The 14,828-nt window shown below is 38.7% G+C and overlaps 1 protein-coding gene across 1 annotated transcript in view; it reads right to left on the bottom strand.

Annotated features, from left to right (window-relative positions):
• CA14 (carbonic anhydrase 14) overlaps positions 1-14,828 on the bottom strand; it is a 55,294-nt gene that overhangs the window by 6,897 nt on the left and 33,569 nt on the right. Inside the window, exon 5 of the mRNA XM_066609128.1 lies at positions 1,240-1,335. Within this exon, the coding sequence (XP_066465225.1) occupies positions 1,240-1,335 (96 nt within the window). The remainder of the gene's footprint in view (positions 1-1,239; positions 1,336-14,828) is intronic.

The following is a 14,828-nucleotide window of genomic DNA, read 5'->3' as shown; positions in this document are numbered from 1 at the left end:
CCGCTCGGAATCCAGTACGATTCCCAGCTCCACTATCATTATGGTCAGAGCAGGAAGCAGATAGCTCTGACAGCATTATAGTGGCTCGGTTTGGTACTACAGGCACAGCTCCTATTGACAGCGTAGTCCACTTCCTGTGCTGTCCATGCTAACGGCAGCATCGAAAATCAGCTGATTGTCGGGGATCCTGAGTGGCTGACCCACACCGATCATCTATGGATGACCAATCCTGAGGATAGGTCATAAGTAGAAAAAACAACCAAAGTCCAAGACACCCCCTTTAAATAATATTAAAAGCAACCCTCTAATCATGGGAAGAATTCTTGTTTTGGGACCAGAGGGTCATTTGAAGGGTACCTTTGCAAGGGGCGCAAGTGGTGTGGAATTTCTGCAGGAGCATTGACTGGGGAACATCCTCAACATTTACAGGACAAGCGATGTGGATAAGTTAGACCCCACCACACACACCGATCAGACTCGGATGGATGATAAAAGTCAACTGTGGAAATATGCCACTAAAGGGGTATTCTGGGACTACAAGTGCTGATCAGCTATCCTCAGGATAGGTCATCAATAGTTGATTGACTGCAGCCCGCCACTCAGGATCCCCGCTGATCGTTTGGCCGAGTTTCAGTACAGCAGACCAGACATCGTCATCAGTGGTAAGAGGCCAAGAGTGTAATAGTTGGCTTCACTCCCGTGGAAATCAATAAGAGCGATGCCTCGTATTACACTCCCGGCTCTTCATTGTGGTCAGGGTCGAATGATTTGAATGAAAGTGATGATGACATCCAGTTTGGCTGCACTAACAGCAAGGCAGTCAATCAGCCGATCAGTGGGGATTCCGACGGGCAGGCCCATGTTGATCAACTATTGATGATCTCTTCCGAGGACAGGTCATCATCAGTACCCCCTTTAAATGTCTTGCAGTTTGGAATTCCAATCCTTGTAAGTATTCAACATGGCTGCCCACTGCGGCAGCGCCTGCACTGTCAAGATCAATGGAGAACCCAGAGGTCAGACCACCACTCATCATAAAATCACTATACGAGATGGGGATAACCAATAGACCCAATCATACTGTTCATATTCCAAGTCGTTCTCCATTCAGCTCCAGAGCTTCTTTCATAATTCTGCTGGTCACGCTTGGAAACAGACAGCAATTTAGCTCCACCCCTCTGTCAGTCTAATTTTGCACATCTACACCCTACCACACGGAGGTAATATGGCACCTCTCACCTCTATTAAGACACCCAGTACCGCCAGTCCATTCGGCTTGCTTTTGGCTGCATTGACATCCGCATACTTGTCGGAGTTGTAATGGACGATGTGCAGCTGGATGGTGGAGGAGAACGGGTAATAATAACAGGATATCAGAGATCAAACTGAAAACCACATCCAAATAGGAACAGCAAAAATAACTCGTACTAAACAGCTTGCAATCTAAAAATTAACCCCTGAAGTCCCGGCCAAAGAAAGTGTGCAATCAGGAGTAATGAGAGACAGAGGATATATGGTAGATGATTCCATACATCACACTGATATACTATAATCCTGTATTATTGGATGGGGGGGGGCAGATTTGCTGACGCCGCTGTCTGAGTTATTAGGTTCCTTTTGTTTCGTGAGCCCGGAGCAGCATGGGGCGGCTGGCGGCGGGTAGTAAGCACATTCCTGGAGCTGGCGGAAGAGACCCCGCAGCTTTCTAATCCTTATGGACTTACTGAACTAGAAAAATGACCAACTGTGAAGCAGCAGGATAACCTTTCCATATAGAAATCAGGAGTATAGTCAGACAAGGAATTATACACTCTGTAATAATACATGGAGGACCCAAGGCCAGCGTTCCACAGAGTGATGGACAGCGACCACATGAGGCTGCATTTATAAGACTGCACTGAGCATTATTTTAGTATTTATATGTAGAGGGAATCTACATAAACTCTATAAACACATTGCTTTACTAGTCCTGCCTTATACTCCAGAGCTGCGCTCACTATTCTGCTAGTGGAGTCACTGTGTACATACATTACTTATCCTGTACTGCTCCTCAGTTCCATCCTGTATTATACTCCAGAGCTGCACTCACTATTCTGCTGGTGTAGTCATTGTGTACATACATTACTTATCCTGGACTGATCCTGAGTTACATCCTGTATTATATTCCAGAGCTGTACTCCCTATTCTGCTGGTGGAGTCACTGTGTACATACATTACTTATCCTGTACTACTCCTGAGTTACATCCTGTATTATACTCCAGAGCTGCACTCACTATTCTGCTGGTGGAGTCACTGTGTAGATACATTACTTATCCTGTACTGATCCTGAGTTACACCCTGTATTATACCCCAGAGCTGCACTCACTATTCTGCTGGTGGAGTTACTGTGTACATACATTACTTATCCTGTACTGATCCTGATACATCCTGTATTATACTCCAGACCTGCACTCACTATTCTGCTGGTGGAGTCACTGTGTAGATACATTACTTATCCTGTACTACTCCTGAGTTACATCCTGTATTATACTCCAGAGCTGCACTCACTATTCTGCTGGTGGAGTCACTGTGTACATACATTACTTATCCTGTACTGATCCTGAGTTACATCCTGTATTATCCTCCAGAGCTGCACTCACTATTCTGCTGGTGGAGTCACTGTGTAGATACATTACTTATCCTGTACTAATCCTGAGTTACATCCTGTATTATACTCCAGAGCTGCACTCACTATTCTGCTGGTGGAGTCACTGTGTAGATACATTACTTATCCTGTACTGATCCTGAGTTACATCCCGTATTATACCCCAGAGCTGCACTCACTATTCTGCTGGTGGAGTCACTGTGTAGATACATTACTTATGCTGTACTACTCCTGAGTTACATCCTGTATTATACTCCAGAGCTGCACTCACTATTCTGCTGGTGGAGTCACTGTGTACATACATTACTTATCCTGTACTGATCCTGAGTTACATCCTGTATTATACTCCAGAGCTGCACTCACTATTCTGCTGGTGGAGTCACTGTGTACATACATTACTTATCCTGTACTAATCCTGAGTTACATTCTGTATTATACCCCAGAGCTGCACTCACTATTCTGCTGGTGGGGGTCACTGTGTACACACATTACTTATCCTGTACTGATCCTGAGTTACATCCTGTATTATACCCCAGAGCTGCACTCACTATTCTGCTGGTGGAGTCACTGTGTACATACATTACTTATCCTGTACTGTTCCTGAGTTACATGCTGAATTATACTCCAGAGCTGCACTCACTATTCTGCTGGTGGAGTCACTGTGTACATACATTACTTATCCTGTACTGATCCTGAGTTACATCCTGTATTATACCCCAGAGCTGCACTCACTATTCTGCTGGTGGAGTCACTGTGTACATACATTACTTATCCTGTACTGTTCCTGAGTTACATGCTGAATTATACTCCAGAGCTGCACTCACTATTCTGCTGGTGGAGTCACTGTGTACATACATTACTTATCCTGTACTGATCCTGAGTTACATCCTGTATTATACCCCAGAGCTGCACTCACTATTCTGCTGGTGGAGTCACTGTGTACATACATTACTTATCCTGTACTGTTCCTGAGTTACATGCTGAATTATACTCCAGAGCTGCACTCACTATTCTGCTGGTGGAGTCACTGTGTACATACATTACTTATCCTGTACTGATCCTGAGTTACATCCTGTATTATACTCCAGAGCTGCACTCACTATTCTGCTGGTGGAGTCACTGTGTACATACATTACTTATCCTGTACTAATCCTGAGTTACATTCTGTATTATACCCCAGAGCTGCACTCACTATTCTGCTGGTGGGGGTCACTGTGTACACACATTACTTATCCTGTACTGATCCTGAGTTACATCCTGTATTATACCCCAGAGCTGCACTCACTATTCTGCTGGTGGAGTCACTGTGTACATACATTACTTATCCTGTACTGTTCCTGAGTTACATGCTGAATTATACTCCAGAGCTGCACTCACTATTCTGCTGGTGGAGTCACTGTGTACATACATTACTTATCCTGTACTGATCCTGAGTTACATCCTGTATTATACCCCAGAGCTGCACTCACTATTCTGCTGGTGGAGTCACTGTGTACATACATTACTTATCCTGTACTGTTCCTGAGTTACATGCTGAATTATACTCCAGAGCTGCACTCACTATTCTGCTGGTGGAGTCACTGTGTACATACATTACTTATCCTGTACTGATCCTGAGTTACATCCTGTATTATACCCCAGAGCTGCACTCACTATTCTGCTGTTGGAGTCACTGTGTACATACATTACTTATCCTGTACTGATCCGGAGTTACATTCTGTATTATACTCCAGAGCTGCACTCACTATTCTGCTGGTGGAGTCACTGTGTACATACATTACTTATCCTGTACTGATCCGGAGTTACATCCTGTATTATACTCCAGAGCTGCACTCACTATTCTACTGGTGGAGTCACTGTGTACATACATTACTTATCCTGTACTGCTCCTGAGTTACATCCTCACTACTGTAATGATTCTGTGTTGTTCTTCATGTTAAATAGGCTGAATTGATGTCTAGATTGGCATTGGTGACTGGTGGATCAGTTTATAGGTCAGAGGGATAGAACAGCTTCGGTTACTCAGTATTGCTTAGTGTAATTGACCCTTCAGCCCTCCTGCTCTATGCTGTTGGAGGACCCCAGAAGTTTATAAAATGTTTTGAACATTTCCAGAAGCTTCAGATAGGAGAGCACATGAGGTGTAGCACTAAGTGCAGGCAGCCGGTTAGGGAACTTAACACCAATCCTCATGTAGCCTGGTTCTTGGGTCTGAAGAAGGTGACAAGTATGACAAGGCAGGATTTGTCCCAGGGCCGCGGTGAAAAACCTGGATAAGCGGTACCGAACTTAAGGCCTATTTAGACACAACAATTATCACTCAAAAGATCGTTGTGTCCATTTACAGCGCAAGGTGATCGCTGAAACATTGCGCTCCGAGCGGGGGATGCAGAAGACAAGCGGGGTCACTTGCCTTCTGCATCCAGCTGTTCCCCGCTCGGAGCACCCAGTTGTTATACAGCCAAGCGCAACAAGCAGAGGATGCAGAAGACGAAGGAGGTGTCCCCGCTTGTCTCCTGCATCCAGCTGTTCTCTGCATGGAGCGCCCGGCTGTTATACAGCCGAGTGCTCCGAAGGGGAATGGAAAACACAGCTGGACCGCTCTGTTCCTCATACAATCCGGCTGTGTTCAGGGAGCGGGATACAGCTGAAACAATAGTATCAGCTGTATCCAGCTGTGAATTCCTGATAAGGCTCGTCATTGTGTTTCAGCAGTCTGAAAGACAACGATGAGCGACGGCTTAACGAAAACTGCAGGATGTCAGTGCGGTTAGACACAAGTTTTGCTCAAAAGACGGCTTTTGAGCGATAATTCTTGTGTCTAAATGGGCCTTTAGTTGTAAGAGCAGTATCTCCAGTCACCATCTCTGGAATTGCATGTTGGGAAAAGGACTGCTTTGGATATCACCCTGTAAGCCACCTGAAGCTACAATCAATGCGAACTGGTTTTTTTGTTAACCCCTTCCTGACTATGGAGCTCCTTTCCACTGGGAGACCTGCACCCCACTACACTGTAACATCAGCCCAGGAGCAGAGACCACCCCTAACATCAAGCCCCCCATTATTAACTGTAGTGCAGCCAGGTGGGAGTTAGATATTAGCCTCCTGCCCTGTCTCATTACAGAAGGAAGAACCCCAGTCTCCTTCCCACTTGGTTTCCGATGTCATCGTTGACTGCCCACCAAGCAGGAGAACCTTATTTTTTTGCTTTTGAGACCCTCTGCCCACCCTCTTTATCTCTTGGGTTACTTTCTCCATTAAATATTTTGTGGCACCATAAGGGTCTTTTACATCTTTGGAAGGAACAGTTGGGGAAGCTTCTCTTCTTGTTGGAGGCTTAGCCGGACTCGGACTCAAGAAGGAGCCAAATTGGAATTCACCTTCACAGGGAATACCATATAATCTAAGCTTTGAAGCCATCTTGATCCCTGGAAGCATTGCCCAGTGAGCCTGCAGTATCGGGAATCCGGGGTTTAATCTTGGCATTTCTGAAGAAAGATCCGTGGTAGCTGTCTTTGAACCCATTCCTGTCCATTTCTGAACATTGGGGGCCTTTAGGGTTGACCTCTTGTCCCACTTCTGGTGAGAAGGTGCACATTAGTTCTGTGCCACAGCACCAGTCTCTATGTGATTTCCCCATCATCTCATCCGCAAGCTGAAAGACGCCATGTAGGAAAAGCTCCTCATGCTTCTCCATCGGAGTCAAGGCCCCACTGTTATACAGTATGCCCAAAGCAAGAAGAGGGTCTTGGTAGTAGACCGCAGACTACTCCTGGTGAGGGGATCAGACACTATCTAAGGACCCAGACGTTTCCATTCCCTGCAATGTAAGCTATGCATGCAATACCAAGTATGGCCACTGCAGTAAGAACAGAGCTGTCTGCTTCCTGCAAAAATCATCTCAGTGTACAAGTGCATAAAACCAGGAAACATCTGATCCACAGGGGTCCCAGGCAAGGGACCTCCCGTTGAGCTACTATTAATGGCCTTAATCTAGGGTTAGGCCATTAAAAGTTTACAACCCCTTTAAAAGGGGTTGTCTGGTTACTGAACAACCTTGCTGCAATAGGGCTGCTTGGAGAAGAATAATAAAGTGAGATATACTTACCTTCCAGCGGCCGCGGAGGAGCAAGCATATCGCAGTTTACTATTTTAGCCCGGGCAGCCCTACCTGAACAACCCCTTTAAGTGATGCACATGCAGATGCAACAAAACGTAGTCCCAGCCATACAGGAGGCACCCAGAGATATGTGAACATGTGAAGGACAGGGTTCATAAGGAGCCTCCAGTCATGGAACACACTGCCGGTGAGAGCACCAGAGTAGCTGACTGCCCGCTCCACCGAGGCCCATCATCAATTGATCCAACAAACGTTTGCTCCCCATTAATGTGTATTGAAGTGATGTACTCTGCGCATTCCTTGTACTGTTACCATGTAGCCTTCATGGCCTGAATCCTGGCTGACCCGCGCTACTGGCAAGGATGCTGCGAAAAACATTTCCTGCAAAGATCCAGTTGAGTTGAACTTAGTGCTGCAAACCGTGTGATAAGATTATGAGCTTCGAAACAACAATGATTGCCCTGACATTCGGATATCTCTAATAAGAATTCCAGGCAGTATTATAGTAGTTATATTCTTGTACACAGGGGGCAGTATTATAGTAGGTATATTCTTGTACATAGGGGGCTGTATTATAGTAATTATATTCTTGTACATAGGAGCAGTATTATAGTAGTTATATTCTTGTACATAGGGGGCAGTATTATAGTAGTTATATTCTTGTACATAGGGGCAGTATTATAGTAGTTATATTCTTACACATAGAGGGCAGTATTATAGTAGGTATATTCTTGTACACAGGGGGCAGTATTATAGTAGGTATATTCTTGTACATAGGGGGCTGTATTATAGTAATTATATTCTTGTACATAGGGAGCAGTATTATAGTAGTTATATTCTTGCACATAGGGGCAGTATTATAGTAGTTATATTCTTACACATAGAGGGCAGTATTATAGTAGTTATATTCTTGTACACAGGGGGCAGTATTATAGTAGGTATATTCTTGTACATAGGGGGCTGTATTATAGTAATTATATTCTTGCACATAGGGGGCAGTATTATAGTAGGTATATTCTTGTACACAGGGGGCAGTATTATAGTAGGTATATTCTTGTACATAGGGGGCTGTATTATAGTAATTATATTCTTGTACATAGGGAGCAGTATTATAGTAGTTATATTCTTGTACATAGCGAGCAGTATTATAGTAGTTATATTATTGTACATAGGAGCAGTATGATAATAGTTATATTCTTGTACATAGGGGGCAGTATTAACCAAGGTATATTCTTGTACATAGGAGGCAGTATTATAGTAGTTATATTCTTGTACATAGGGGCAGTATTATAGTAGTTATATTCTTGTACAAAGGGGGCAGTATTATAGTAGTTATATTCTTGTACATAGGGGGCAGTATTATAGTAGTTATATTCTTCTACATAGGGGGCAGTATTATAGTAGCTATATTCTTGTACATAGGAGACAGTATTATAGTAGTTATATTCTTGTACATAGGGGGCAGTATTATAGTAGTTATATTCTTGTACATAGGGGCAGTATTATAGTAGTTATATTCTTGTACATAGGGGCAGTATTATAGTAGTTATATTCTTGTACATATAGGGCAGTATTGTAGTAGTTATATTCTTGTACATAGGGGGCAGTATTATAGCAGTTATATTCTTGTATATAGGGGGCAGTATTATAGTAGTTATATTCTTGTACATAGGAGCAGTATTATAGTATTTATATTCTTGTACATAGGGGTGGTATTATAGTAGTTATATTCTTGTACATAGGGAGCAGTATTATAGTAGTTATATTCTTGTATATAGGGGGCAGTATTATAGTAGTTATATTCTTGTACATAGGGAGCAGTATTATAGTAGTTATATTCTTGTACATAGGGGCAGTATTATAGTAGTTATATTCTTGTATATAGGGAGCAGTATTGTAGTAGTTATAGTCTTGTACATAGGAGGCAGTATTATAGTAGTTATATTCTTGTACATAGGGGCAGTATTATAGTAGTTATATTCTTGTACATATAGGGCAGTATTGTAGTAGTTATATTCTTGTACATAGGGGGCAGTATTATAGTAGTTATATTCTTGTACAAAGGGGGCAGTATTATAGTAGTTATATTCTTGTACATAGGGGGCAGTATTATAGTAGTTATATTCTTCTACATAGGGGGCAGTATTATAGTAGTTATATTCTTCTACATAGGGAGCAGTATTATTGTAGTTATATTCTTGTACATAGGGGGCAGTATTATAGTAGTTATATTCTTGTACATAGGGGGCAGTAATATAGTAGTTATATTCTTGTACATAGGAGGCAGTATTATAGTAGTTATATTCTTGTGCATAGAAGCATTATTATAGTAGTTATATTCTTGTACATAGGAAGCAGTATTATAGTAGTTATATTCTTGTACATAGGGGGCAGTAATATAGTAGTTATATTCTTGTACATAGGAGGCAGTATTATAGTAGTTATATTCTTGTACATAGTGGGCAGTATTATAGTAGTTATATACTTGTACATAGGGAGCAGAATTATAGTAGTTATATTCTTGTACATAGAGGCAGTATTATAGTAGTTATATTCTTGTACATAGGAGGCAGTATTATAGTAGTTATATTCTTGTACATAGGAGCAGTATTATAGTAGTTATATTCTTGTACATAGGAGCAGTATTATTGTAGTTATAATCTTGTATATAGGGAGCAGTATTATAGTAGTTATATTCTAGTAACATAGGGGGCAGTGTTATAGTAGTTATATTCTTGTACATAGGAGGCACTATTATAGAAGTTATATTCTTGCACATATAAGAAGTATTATAGTAGTTAGATTCTTGTACATTGGGGCAGTATTATAGTAGTTATATTCTTGTACATAGGGGGCAGTATTATAGTAGTTATATTCTTGTACATAGGATGCAGTATTATTGTAGTTCTATTCTTGAACATGGGGGGCAGTATTATAGTAGTTAGAATCTTGTACATGGGAGAAGTATTATAGTAGTTATATTCTTGTAAAAGGGGGGGGGCAGTATTAAAGTAGTTATATTCTTGTAAATGGGTAGCCGTATTACAGTAGTTATATTCTTGTACATAGGGAGCAGTATTATAATAGTTATATTCTTGTACATAGGGAGCAGTATTACAGTAGTTATATTCTTGTACATAGGAGCAGTATTATAGTAGTGCCATTCTTGTACATAGGGGACAGTATTGTAGTAATTATAAGCTTGCACATGGGGGGCAATATTATAGCAGTTATATTCAAGTACATGGGGCAGTATTGTAATAGTTATATTCTTGTACATAGGGAGCAGTATTATAGTAGTTATATTCTTGTACATAGGAGCAGTATTATAGTATTTATATTCTTGTACATAGGGGTGGTATTATAGTAGTTATATTCTTGTACATAGGGAGCAGTATTATAGTAGTTATATTCTTGTATATAGGGGGCAGTATTATAGTAGTTATATTCTTGTACATAGGGAGCAGTATTATAGCAGTTATATTCTTGTACATAGGGGCAGTATTATAGTAGTTATATTCTTGTATATAGGGGGCAGTATTATAGTAGTTATATTCTTGTACATAGGGAGCAGTATTATAGTAGTTATATTCTTGTATATAGGGGGCAGTATTATAGTAGTTATATTCTTGTACATAGGGAGCAGTATTATAGTAGTTATATTCTTGTACATAGGGGGTAGTATTATAGTAGTTATATTCTTGTATATAGGGAGCAGTATTATAGTAGTTATAGTCTTGTACATAGGAGGCAGTATTATAGTAGTTATATTCTTGTACATAGGGGCAGTATTATAGTAGTTATATTCTTGTACATATAGGGCAGTATTGTAGTAGTTATATTCTTGTACATAGGGGGCAGTATTATAGTAGTTATATTCTTGTACAAAGGGGGCAGTATTATAGTAGTTATATTCTTGTACATAGGGGGCAGTATTATAGTAGTTATATTCTTGTACATAGGGGGCAGTTTTATAGTAGTTATATTCTTGTACATAGGGAGCAGTATTATAGTAGTTATATTCTTGTACATGGGGGGCAGTATTATAGTAGTTATATTCTTGTACATAGGAGCAGTATTATAGTAGTTATATACTTGTACATAGGGGGCAGTATTATAGTAGTTATATTCTTGTACACAGGGGCAATATTATAATATTTCTATTTTTGTACAAAGGAGGTAGCATTATAGTAGTTATATTCTTGTACATAGGGGGCAGTATTATAGTAGTTATATTCTTGTACATAGGGGGCAGTATTATAGTAGTTATATTCTTGTACATAGGGGGCAGTATTATAGTAGTTATATTCTTGTACGTAGGAGGCAGTATTATAGTAGTTATATTCTTGTACAGAGGGGCAGTATTATATTAGTGATACTCTTGTACATAGAGGGCAGTATTATAGTAGTTATATTCTTGTACGTAGGAGGCAGTATTATAGTAGTTATACTCTTGTACATAGGGGGCAGTATTATAGTAGTTATATTCTTGTACGGAGGGGCAGTATTATATTAGTGATACTCTTGTACATAGAGGGAAGTATTATAGTAGTTATATTCTTGTTCATAGGGGACAGTATTATAGTAGTTATATTCTTGTACATGGGGCAGTATTGTAGTAGGTATATTCTTGTAGAAAGGGAGCAGTATTATAGTAGTTATTTTCTCGCACATAGGTAGCAGTATTACAGTAGTTATATTCTTGCACATAGGAGCCAGTATTAAAGTAGTTATATTCTTGTACATAGGGAGCAGTATTATAGTAGTTATAGTCTTGTACATAGGAGGTCGTATTATAGTAGTTATATTCTTGTACATAGAGGGCAGTATTATTGTAGTTATATTCTTGAACATGGGGGGCAGTATTATAGTAGTTAGATTCTTGTACATAGGAGAAGTATTATAGTAGTTATATTCTTGTAAATGGGGGGGCAGTATTAAAGTAGTTATATTCTTGTAAATGGGTAGCCGTATTACAGTAGTTATATTCTTGTACATAGGGAGCAGTATTATAATAGTTATATTCTTGTACATAGGGAGCAGTATTATAGTAGTTATATTCTTGTACAGAGGGGCAGTATTACAGTAGTTATATTCTTGTACATAGGAGCAGTATTATAGTAGTGCCATTCTTGTACATAGGGGACAGTATTGTAGTAATTATAAGCTTGCACATGGGGGGCAATATTATAGCAGTTATATTCAAGTACATGGGGCAGTATTGTAAAAGTTATATTCTTGTACATAGGGGCAGTATTATAGTAGTTATCTTCTTGTACAGAGGGGCAACATTACAATAGTTATATTCTTGTACACAGGGGCAATATTATAATATTTCTATTTTTGTACAAAGGAGGTAGCATTATAGTAGTTATATTCTTGTACATAGGGGGCAGTATTATAGTAGTTATACTCTTGTACATAGCGGGCAGTTTTATAGTAGTTATATTCTTGTACGTAGGAGGCAGTATTATAGTAGTTATATTCTTGTACAGAAGGGCAGTATTATATTAGTGATACTCTTGTACATAGAGGGCAGTATTATAGTAGTTATATTCTTGTTCATAGGGGACAGTATTATAGTAGTTATATTCTTGTACATGGGGCAGTATTGCAGTAGGTATATTCTTGTAGAAAGGGAGCAGTATTATAGTAGTTATATTCTTGTACATAGGGGCAGTATTATAGTAGTTATATCCTTGTACATATGGGGCAGTATTATAGTAGTTATACTCTCGCACATAGGTAGCAGTATTACAGTAGTTATATTCTTGCACATAGGAGCCAGTATTAAAGTAGTTATATTCTTGTACATAGGGAGCAGTATTATAGTAGTTATAGTCTTGTACATAGGAGGTCGTATTATAGTAGTTATATTCTTGTACATAGAGGGCAGTATTATAGTAGTTTTATTCTTCTACATAGAGGACAGTATTATTGTAGTTATATTCTTGTACATAGGGGGCAGTATTATAGTAGTTATATTCTTGTACATAGGAGCAGTTTTATAGTAGTTATATTCTTGTACATAGAGGCAGTATTATAGTAGCTATATTCTTGTACATAGGGGGCAGTATTATAGTAGTTATATTCTTGTACATAGGAGGCAGTATTATAGTAGTTATATTCTTGTACATAGGGGCAGTATTATAGTAGTTATATTCTTGTACATAGGGGGCAGTATTATAGTAGTTATATTCTTATACATAGGAGCAGTATTATTGTAGTTATATTCTTGTACATAGGGGGCAGTATTATAGTAGTTATATTCTTGTACATAAGAGGCAGTATTATAGTAGTTATATTCTTGTACATAGGGGGCAGTATTATAGTAGTTATATTCTTGTACATAGAGGCAGTATTATAGTAGTTATATTCTTGTACATAGGAGCATTATTATTGTAGTTATATTCTTGTACATAGGTAGCAGTATTACAGTAGTTATATTCTTGCACATAGGAGCCAGTATTATAGTAGTTATATTCTTGTACATAGGGAGCAGTATTATAGTAGTTATAGTCTTGTACATAGGAGGTCGTATTATAGTAGTTATATTCTTGTACATAGAGGGCAGTATTATAGTAGTTATTTTCTCGCACATAGGTAGCAGTATTACAGTAGTTATATTCTTGCACATAGGAGCCAGTATTATAGTAGTTATATTCTTGTACATAGGAGCAGTTTTATAGTAGTTATATTCTTGTACATAGAGGCAGTATTATAGTAGCTATATTCTTGTACATAGGGGGCAGTATTATAGTAGTTATATTCTTGTACATAGGAGGCAGTATTATAGTAGTTATATTCTTGTACATAGGGGCAGTATTATAGTAGTTATATTCTTGTACATAGGGGGCAGTATTATAGTAGTTATATTCTTATACATAGGAGCAGTATTATTGTAGTTATATTCTTGTACATAGGGGGCAGTATTATAGTAGTTATATTCTTGTACATAAGAGGCAGTATTATAGTAGTTATATTCTTGTACATAGGGGGCAGTATTATAGTAGTTATATTCTTGTACATAGAGGCAGTATTATAGTAGTTATATTCTTGTACATAGGAGCATTATTATTGTAGTTATATTCTTGTACATAGGTAGCAGTATTACAGTAGTTATATTCTTGCACATAGGAGCCAGTATTATAGTAGTTATATTCTTGTACATAGGGAGCAGTATTATAGTAGTTATAGTCTTGTACATAGGAGGTCGTATTATAGTAGTTATATTCTTGTACATAGAGGGCAGTATTATAGTAGTTATTTTCTCGCACATAGGTAGCAGTATTACAGTAGTTATATTCTTGCACATAGGAGCCAGTATTATAGTAGTTATATTCTTGTACATAGGGAGCAGTATTATAGTAGTTATAGTCTTGTACATAGGAGGTCGTATTATAGTAGTTATATTCTTGTACATAGAGGGCAGTATTATAGTAGTTTTATTCTTCTACATAGAGGACAGTATTATTGTAGTTATATTCTTGTACATAGGGGGCAGTATTATAGTAGTTATATTCTTGTACATAGGAGCAGTTTTATAGTAGTTATATTCTTGTACATAGAGGCAGTATTATAGTAGCTATATTCTTGTACATAGGAAGCAGTATTATAGTAGTTATATTCTTGTACATAGGAGGCAGTATTATAGTAGTTATATTCTTGTACATAGGAGGCAGTATTATAGTAGTTATATTCTTGTACATAGGGGCAGTATTATAGTAGTTATGCATTTGTTTATTTGGCGGCACTATTATAGTAGTTATATTCTTGTACATAGGGGCAGTATTATAGTAGTTTTATTCTTGTACATAGGGGGCAGTATTATAGTAGTTATATTCTTGTACATAGGAGGCAGTATTATAGTAGCTATATTCTTGTACATAGGGGGCAGTATTATAGTAGTTATATTCTTATACATAGGAGCAGTATTATTGTAGTTATATTCTTGTACATAGGGGGCAGTATTATAGTAGTTATATTCTTGCACATAAGAGGCAGTATTATAGTAGTTATATTCTTGTACATAGGGGGCAGTATTATAGTAGTTATATTCTTGTA

This window comes from Eleutherodactylus coqui, chromosome 6, assembly GCF_035609145.1.
Source record: "Eleutherodactylus coqui strain aEleCoq1 chromosome 6, aEleCoq1.hap1, whole genome shotgun sequence".
In the NCBI taxonomy this organism is placed as follows: domain Eukaryota; kingdom Metazoa; phylum Chordata; class Amphibia; order Anura; family Eleutherodactylidae; genus Eleutherodactylus; species Eleutherodactylus coqui.
Note: the sequence above shows the minus strand (reverse complement) of the source record. Positions and strands in the feature narration are given on the sequence as shown.